Source organism: Chenopodium album, chromosome 2 (assembly GCF_948465745.1).
Source record: "Chenopodium album chromosome 2, dcCheAlbu1.1, whole genome shotgun sequence".
NCBI lineage: Eukaryota > Viridiplantae > Streptophyta > Magnoliopsida > Caryophyllales > Amaranthaceae > Chenopodium > Chenopodium album.
In genome coordinates, this window is record NC_137835.1 from 82,753,260 (window position 1) to 82,763,083 (window position 9,824).

The following is a 9,824-nucleotide window of genomic DNA, read 5'->3' on the forward strand; positions in this document are numbered from 1 at the left end:
ATTACCACATGGTATATGTTAAGTACTAAGTTGTGATTATTAGGGACAATGAAGAAAATCAAGTATTTGATAATATGCATGCATCATCAATAAACATTCAATTAGGACATTCATAAACTAATGAACTCATGACTCTGCATTGAACAAGCATATAGGTCAAAAGGTTCAATACTTGGATCTACCAGCTTCAAATATACAGTCCTGTTTAACTAAGCATCAAGGCAACAACGCAAAAGATAATGTCCACCCTCTTTGGATTCAAAATCTGCAAGACATTCAAGACACTCTGGAACCAAAGATGCAAAACTGTTTTCATTAATCTATCACTTGCTTAAAAATACAGAAGAGTTTTCACATATTACAGCAGGCTTTATGGGAGAGGACCAATTGGTATCGCTCATCAGTCACCTACACAAGGCAGTGGCTTCTACAAACAATCTCATTACTTCAATGAACCGTACTCCCATATGGATATAATTTACAAAGAATATTTCACCATTGATAACTGGAGACATTAGTTAGGATACACGCAAGCCTACCCTTACAATCTACCTACCCGTCTGGACAAATTGACAATAACAAAAATGACATTCCTAGAAGTAAAATAATTAAACGAGGAATACATTAGCACCTTCACCCAATCCTACCATTCTACTCTACATACCCAGCTGTAATTTCTAACTCAGTCACCTAGATTGGTAAGAGAGTGCTCAGAATTGGACCTCTAAAAAGTAAAAAATTATCATAATGGACAAGAGTTGGGAATTTCCAATGCGCCATATAAACTGAAAACAAAATGATCAGAATTTGATAGAGGTTACTAGCAATAAAATTAAGGGACCTCTAAACGATACATGAAAATTCACCACCAGCAATCTGTACCTCCAATCATGCCACAAAGAGTTCGCCTTCCACACAATCCTCAACTCATTAAGTATTCTGCAATCCAACAGTAAGAGGCATTATATTTTGCAGGCAGCAACATTAAATTACAGAAAAATATATCATGGCACAGGAAAGAAGCTGCTCAGCTTCCATAGATGTCTACGAGCCAAAAATACAGTAGAGGCAACTAAAGTTAATATAGCAGAGCTAAAGTCATATTCATCAATAGGTCACACAATCTCAACACATTTCAGTACCACCAACAGTCGAAAGAAATGGTGCAAAAGCCAACTGGGGAAAAAAAAGTTACATGACAAAGAAAATTACGACACAATGTCAACTTCACAAGGCAATTAGATTCTAAAACATGATAGGAGCCATATAATAACATACCATGCATACACATCATTATTCTAAAAAAACAACAATCAAATATTCCATTTCAAAATAAGTGTGCAAGAGTCAATTTGATAGTCCAACACAGCTGACACTCGAGACAAAAAAGATTCTGAATCATACACACCATCATTTCAGAAATCAAGCTTCCAGATGACTCAAAAACATAACACAAATTACACAGAATACATTATATGAGTTGAATACAAGAAGATACCTCAATTGATTGCATGGAAGTAATCAACTCCTTGAAATTCCCCAACATTGAGAATGATAAATCAACACAACTACCAGCAAACATCTCACCCGGCAACCTTTATTGCACCCATTTCATCTATTTTTGAGCTCTTATGCTGAGACAGTTCAGTCAAAAAAAGCAATAGGCTCAATACAAGGGCATGCTCATAAGTACAGAAGAAGATTGCGATCCGGACACCCAAACAAAAGAAACCGGATCCAGGTGTACAGGAATTGAATCAGCACAATGATTATTACCTTACTCTTTTTATGTCTATGAATGTCATTAACATCTTCATCACCATCATGCTTCCTCTTCTGCAAAGGTAAGAATATATATAGTTAGAAAAAAAAAACTACAAATTAACAACAGCAACAACACCACCTTTAATCCCAAAAGGATTTGGGGTCAGCTAACATAAATCGTCCGAGAAAAGTGCAAAAGTGGAAATCATGATTCATTTATTCCCAAAGAAGACAGGTTCCTAAAACTAAAGAAATCAATTTCCTCCGGGTCAATCGATATGATACTCTCGGTCCCAAAATAAACTTCACTTCATTTCCAAAAGAAGACAGGTTCCTAAAAATTGACCGTAAATTAATGGCCAATGGTCAATTTTGTAGACTGTAAGCTATTTTGTTTAGGAACAAAGGAAGTAACTATAGGTAAAAACCTTAAAGAGCTAACTATATACTTGTATATACTGCTAATTGCAACAACTAGACTTTTTGCACTTTTCAAAAACTAACCTTTTTATTGACAAATTAAGATATTGTTGGATTAGTCTCAATGTATAATTTCAAAAATTAAAATTTTATTTTGTATAATTTTTATTGACAGCATACTATGCACTATAGGTCCATAGCTATTAATGAAAAAAATTGCGCATTGACAAGTGTTAAACTCCAACTGTTGCAATTGATAAAGAACGAAAGTATATTCTTGAAATGCTACATTGTTAATGTAGAAGCAAGGTGGCCGGCAAAAGAATATAAATCACCAAAAAAAACCAAACACAGCATGAAAAACTTTCCAGATAAATCTCAACAAAACTATACAATTTCAACAGGAAATCCTTAGAGAACTACATTAGACAGTGACAAGCCTATTCTCAAAAAAGGCAATATTGTTTCTCAACTGTCCATTCACAATAGTTAAGCATTTACAAACCTTATCATGGTGTTTCTTGGAATGTTCACCACCAGCATCCTGATGCCCACTTTTATCCTTTTTCTTGTCCTTGTCCTTGTCTTTACTTCGATCTTTATGGCGGTGTTTGTGCTTCTTACGCTCTTTATCCTTCTCTTTGTCCCCGTCCTTGTGTTTTTTGTGCTTTCTGTCCTTGTCTTTTGACTCACTTTTAGATTTTCCTGCAATTGTAGGGACCCCCTTTTCTTCCTACAGAATATATGAGATTCAATAATTAAAAGAATGCAAAGATGTAATTGAAAAAACAGAAAAAGTTAAGAATGAATTTTATCAACTCCAGTATTAATTCCCAAAAAGGGAGCCACATAAAAAGTTGTTTTTAGGTTCAAACTTTAACTAACCACTGGGAAAAAAATACTTTCTTTGTTCCCTTATATTGCAACATGGAGGATGAGCACGGATTTTAAGAGGAGAGAGATAAAGAGGAAAAAAGATAGGGACCCATGTGATGAGGAGAGGGAAAGCGAAAAAACATGTACAAATAGGGAAATGTTGCAATATTTGTGAAACTTCTTAAAATGATAATTGTTGCAATATTAGGGGAATAGAAGATATATATAACAATCTCGGCTCTCTGTGTTTTCCAGAAAGCAGGCTTCATTAATGTCATTATATGAGCAGAAACAATACCCAAGCTTCTTGAGTTCTTGACAAAGTTCACAAATTAAAAATGGCGGAAAACAATGTTTTCTGAAAATATATGGAATACCAAGGGGCGTTAAGCCATATAATGACATGAATGAAGCCTTCTTTCTGAAAACAAAGTTCTAGCACTGCTTTTGCTAGGTTCAAGGAGTGGAAGTGAAAGAAAAACATTACTCACAGATGGTAACTCAACAGGGGTTGTTTCCCTCAGATGAAAGGCTTCACTAAGAGCATTTAAATCAAAGGGCCGTATCCGTGTATTTCCATCCAGCGAATATGATGGATTTTGTATTAGCTGATCCAACTGCATTCCTTCTCCCTTCCTAATTTCCGTATCCCCAACCACATTGTGAAGGTAGTGGGTATCGGCAATTGACACAGGAAGAGACTTTTTGCAGAAGAACTCGTGGTGTGGTAACAACTTGTAATGAGTAATCAGATCAACAGCACCAGTAAGTTCTCTCGGACCTGAAACCCAAAATATAAATGAAACAAGAAACAAAAGGAAAGAAAATACAGAGCAGGGTTTTCACTTATCATGACTATCATCCCTGCAAAAGACTTGGCGTTACAATCACAGAAAAAGTGGCTCTGATATACAGAACTAACACTGGAAGGGTGGAGGGTCTAGGAGCATCTTTAGTATATTTTATCAAATTTTTGGCAGGATTGCTTACAAGATGCCCCATCAACTACTAGCATAAACATGTAGCATTGTCACGGCATGGTAGAGACTCCACAATTACTAAGACATGAAAATTTCATCAGCCAGCAAAAGTTAAGATCATGATATCTAGAGTGGCACCCGCACTAATTAAACATAAATGTATGTAGGAAATCAACAATGATAGACAACTGTAGATCAATCTAATGATTTACCTCTTCCAAACTTCTTGCCTTCAGGATCCATTAATCAACATCTCATAGAGCGGTGGACCATCCTCTCCAAACTGTACACAAAATAAATTATGCACTATCAGAGAACTTTCAACTTAAACACTTTTACACAGAAAGAGGGAGTGCAAATCGACTTCTCCCAACAATTCCTTCCCCTATCTTGCAATCAAAACACACGGTTATTTAATGGATTACACAAAATATACAAAATTAAAACAATACTTCATACAATTTTTGAGAATGGCCCACGTGGCTGGAGAAGTAGAGGCAAGAAATGAAAAGCAATCATCTTAAATATCAATGAATATGAATCCTATAATAACACGCCATCAACTAGTTTTTTTTTTTTTTTTTGGAAAGAACACGCCATCAACTAGTTTAAAAAAGGAAAACGGGGACAAATCAATATGTAGCAGCCAATGCACATGAGGGGCAATGAGAGAAAGAGCATACACACTCTTACAAAGGAGTAATATAAGTTATTTATTCTAAAATGAGATTGTATCAATTAAAATATTCAGGAGTATTATTTTCTGAATAATCTAAATCATGCAACTCCAATTTTGAAATAAACTGAAGATAATATATTGGAATTCCTTTATATATGTACTGCCCTACAATACAATTAAGATGTATTTTACATCGCACATTAGAAAAAACCCCAAGCATACATCACAAGATCTGGCATCAATTACCTTCAAAAAGCAAGTAAACCGTGTGCCCAGTGGAGAGAATGGCCTCAAGCTTCACTTCTTTAAAGGCCTTAAACACCAATAGCTACCTGCAAGAACAATAGTAGAAAATTAGTAGTAAAAAAAACATCCATTAATGAAAAAATATTACAATTGCAAATGTATTAAAGGCCATTTCATTTGAGCAGGGAGAAGGAAAATAAACAATAAAAAAGAAAAAACTGTGGACAATAATCCAATGGAAACAAAAGACCCAACTTCTGAACAAACTGATTGAATTCATTTTCCGGTGTTATTATTTGCATTTACAAGAAAACTCAAAATCACAGATACCACCACCACGCCTCAACATCTTTTACATACACCAGGTGCTGATAAAGGTAAGGTAGATTTTTGCTCACTTCATACGTTTTTTTGCTCATGTTAAGATTATAAAATGAGCAAAAATATTAAATGAGCAAAAAAATTACCATTAGGTGCATCTTGCAACTGAGTGTATATAATTTAGTTTGCCAAGATTCAGCAGATATAAGTAATATAAACTATCGTATCATGTCAAGCTAGCATGCACAGGGAAGAAGATTATGCATATCTCAGACAAAGGAACAGTGTCAATTGGATTTCCTTAGTCAGTAGAGGAAGCACACCAAAGTAACTCAAAGGGATATCCAAGAACTCACTGCATGTGGACTACTGATTACTGAAAATTTAAATCATCCAAATTATAATTCTTACAAAAAAGTATGGATCTAAGCAACAACCTAAACACAAACAGCACAAAAAGGTTGCATCCAAGTTCATCAAGGCTGAAGGCTCAAACACAAAACCAACTGCCAGAAACAAACACGGCCTCCATACGAAATATATATATAAATATATGAACATACTTGAACACTACAGCAGTTAGTTAAATACTGACAATCAACAACCATAAAGAGCTAAATTCTGCAATTACTACATCCAACTTACCTATAGCCAAAAGTTCTTCTAGACATATCCGTGTGACAAATTCTCCAATATGAAGGAGATTCTAAATTTATGAGGATAGCGAAATTATACTCGCACGTTAAAATGACAAAAGAGAGGCCAGGTAGGTATAGTTGAGAAACTGGTGTACCCACCAGTAGGATATTACAAAGTTGTATTGTGTACTTGAAGACTGAAGTGTTGGCTGGTGCCATGAAAAACAATATTTAAGAAAATCAAAGGCTATCAAGTATCAACAACTGGATAACGTGGTCCGAGGATATGCTACTCATACGAATCATACCTTAATATTTCACCAAACTGATTACCTACACAAATTTCCCAAGAACAGTAACCCAGCAGTTCACCACAAGCCAAGAAGGAAACATACCACAAAAAACATACTAAATTCTTTTTCACCTAAAAGCAGTCCTTCATAACTTGACCTTACTGAATTTACCTTAATATTTCTTTAAGTTACTGACAATTCTCAAAACCTATAACTTTTCCAAAAGTTAATTCGAAATACATTTTAAGGTGAGGGAATCCGTTAAAATTCCAGTTCACCCGTAGGCCCTAACAACCCAAACTGTCCCACATAATAGAACTGCCAAGATGAAAACCTATGAACAAATTCCTTCAGCATTACAAAGCACATCGTCTTGCATGGACTTTGCCCACTAGTCTTAAACTGATGTATTTATGTTAGAGCAAACTCTTCCTAATCATAATGGAAAAATAACATTCTTTTGACTATCATGTCCCTATGCCTGTGCTTATTCTCATCTAATCTCACGCCCCTATGCAATAATGCAATATCCTTAATTATGTCAATATAATTTGTGTGATATACTCATACATCATTCTCAATATATATCCACCAAAGTACACCCATTGCACCTTGGTCATGTGCCTTCATAATATCCAAAAATAATCATGCACAAAATCTTCTCCTAAAATGATATCCTCCGGAAATTGTATGAAGCTTTTTTAGTTGATCTCCAAAGTATAGACCTGAACTAATTCTTTGACACCTTCACCACTTCCTCAAATCTACAACAATCATACTGCTTAAAGATGTGACTTGTGTGAATTGTATGCCTCGTTAATTTAAGAATTCACTAATTTAAAATCTTGCTCTTGTCCATAGCATTCAGATGTTGTACATAACTACATACTACATGATCTCCAGTTTCTTATTATAAACATCATGGGCTTATAAATACTTCTTAGCACTTCATTTATCATACTAAGTTAAACTACCTCAACCATGAAATTCTAACATCCCCTCCACGAAAAATCGAAAATACATACTGGCAAGCTAATTTCATCAAACTGGTCAATCACATGCAGTGATTGAATTAATTTCTACCGTACCGCTACCGGCATAACCTTGCTATAATCTTAGCAAAAATCCCACTCTTGTAAACACTGTAACACACATTATGGTTGGCTCAGCAATAGCAGGCAACGAATTATATCAGTAATACCCACTTATACTTAAAAAGTACGACTGTATGTGCAACAGGGGAGCAAAAGCCAAATAATCGAGAGTATTAATCTGATAAAGTTCAAAAAAACCCTAATTTTTGCAACTACGTCTTGGGTTTGCTAGAATACTCATCCATAGCTTAATCAAACACTTAAATGATAATATTCTCACTCAAATCACACATTATGCCCAAATAACAAAGCATATTACAATCTTTCAACTCTCTAGAGTAAACCCTAATTTGAATAAAAAATACAATCTTCCCCGAAAAAACTACACCACCCCAATTAATTAATGCCGAAAATCCAAACAAATTTCAAAATAATTCAACAAGGTCATGATCTCAACCCAGAAGATTAAAAAATTGCACCAAATATACCAATTCAATTTCGAATTCAAACCGCCGAAAATCGTTTCAAAAATTGTAAAAAAAAAATTATGAAATTAAACAGCGAAATATACCTGATTTGTTTGAATTGAGTAAATAAAAGGGAAATTGAAAAGCTTGGATTTGGCGCTCGAATGATTCGTCTGTAATCAGGTAGGAAGGATTGTTGTAAAGAAAGCGTAGCAAGAAGTGGGTTTTTTTTTTTTTTTTTTTTTTTCGGTTTTGTTTTTATTTTATAATTTTGTGTAAAAAAGACTGGTTCTTCTCTTCTCTAAGGGCGAAATAAAAACCCCGGGGTAGTGCAACAGAAAAATGAGGAGAGAGAATGAGGGTTTCCAGATCCCTTTAATTAAAATAATCTTCCTTTTTTTTATCAAAAAAAAAAAAAAAAAAAAAATCTTCCTTTTTAAAATTCAACGATGTATCTATGGTTAATTTGGTGTGCTAGTATATTACTCCGTAGATATTAGTCGTTAAATATTCAGTTCAATTCAGCTTAATTCAGGCAATTATGAATAGACTCTAACTAGACTAAAACTATTTTTTTTTAAGTATTTTTAAAACAACATTTTGAATAGGAAGATTGCAAATTGTATATAAAAAATAAATAAATAAAAAAAAAAACAGAAGCTCATCTTTATAAGGTTGGCATATCGTGTGATCGTTTGTAAAAAAACAAAGTGGCCCATATAACATTGACCGAGCAACCCTTATAATACTAACGAAGTAACTCGTGTGACATTGACTGAGTAACCCTTATAACACTACCAAAATAAACCCCATGATGGTCGTGTGGCAAGCCACATATAAGAATTTGTGGGGAAAAAAAATAATAACTATTGTGCAAAAGAATAACAACCCAAAATACAAACTAAAACTATATTAAGTCAAATGAGAAATGTCAATGCGAAGCGGTTCCTCCTGCTGTAAAAATCATTGTTCGTTGATACTCATATTATGGAGGATTGGAGGGTGTTGGTGCTATCTAATATCTATGGTGTGGTAGTTAAAGATGTTGAGGGGGCTTATTGTTGGTTGCTGTCAATAAGACTAATGCGACATGGATTTCTAAATTGGCCGAGGCAAGTGTTGCGACTTACGATGTGCAACTTGCGAAGGTTTGGCGATGTGGTCTTAGTTTGTGATGCCTCGGGTGTTGTGAATGCAAGTACAAAAGGAGTTGCTCCCATCTATTTGTTCTACAAGATGTTGTTCTTGCTAGCTTATGGACTTGTTACACATTAGAAAATTTATATCACAAGACCTTGTTTTAGGTGAAGAGAACACAACCTTAAACTTATCACAATCGTAGTGGCTTATGGACTTTATTAGACCTAAACTAAGTGTCTAAGTGGTAGGAATTGGTAAGGTGAGGTAAACAAAGTTTAATTTAATTATTGAAGTTGGATTTGCCACAAATAAATCAAATTACCATTTGAAGATACCATGAAAAATAGCCCATGTGATTTGGATTCGATATGCATAGGAAATCTCCATGTAAAATGCACTAAAGCTACCATCTAGAAAATCACATGGTAATCGGATGCATTTATGACAAATTCTAAATTGGATACATGACAAATAACGTAAATATTATCCAAAATGATATCTTAAAATTAAAAGCATAATATGTTACACATGCTTGACTTTTTTGTGCCTAATATTTATGGTCATTTTGGATTACTCGCTTCATTACTCTGACTAGCTAGCTAAGTGGAATTAATGCACGGTTAGCATGTTAGTTAGGCTTAGGCTTGTATAAGTTGTTTGCTTGTTTCATTTGTTTGTCATAACTAATTGTTGTGTAATTAAGTATGTTTGGTGTTAATTTTGTTACAATTAAACGTTATTTTTTTACATACTTTGATACAGGTTTTTAACAATAAAATGCATGAACTCATTTTCAACATACAAAAACATTTTAATGTGTGCATCGCGTGGATTTGAAACTTAATAAGTAATTTGACAAGAAAAATCATGAACTATATAGAACTTAATTAAGATCTAGAAGTGAAA

General features: G+C 34.3%; 1 protein-coding gene across 3 annotated transcripts; it reads right to left on the reverse strand.

The window, feature by feature from the left end:
- Positions 1 to 298: 298 nt before the first annotated feature.
- LOC145603803 (mediator of RNA polymerase II transcription subunit 19a-like) lies at positions 299 to 8,121 on the reverse strand. Of its 3 annotated transcripts, XM_081659799.1 has the most exons (9): positions 7,883 to 8,111; positions 4,966 to 5,051; positions 4,253 to 4,323; positions 3,552 to 3,841; positions 2,690 to 2,917; positions 1,777 to 1,836; positions 1,499 to 1,634; positions 883 to 939; positions 299 to 785 (listed from the first exon to the last, which is right to left on the reverse strand). In XM_081659799.1, exons 3-7 carry the CDS (start codon positions 4,281 to 4,283, stop codon positions 1,584 to 1,586), a joined length of 660 nt encoding a protein of 219 aa, XP_081515925.1. In that variant the 5' UTR covers positions 4,284 to 4,323; positions 4,966 to 5,051; positions 7,883 to 8,111; the 3' UTR covers positions 299 to 785; positions 883 to 939; positions 1,499 to 1,583. The 3 variants fall into 3 exon arrangements, with proteins under 3 accessions (XP_081515925.1, XP_081515930.1, XP_081515917.1); XM_081659804.1 differs by having other exon boundaries at positions 299 to 939; positions 1,782 to 1,836; positions 7,883 to 8,121; XM_081659791.1 differs by having other exon boundaries at positions 299 to 939; positions 7,883 to 8,110.
- Positions 8,122 to 9,824: the final 1,703 nt, after the last annotated feature.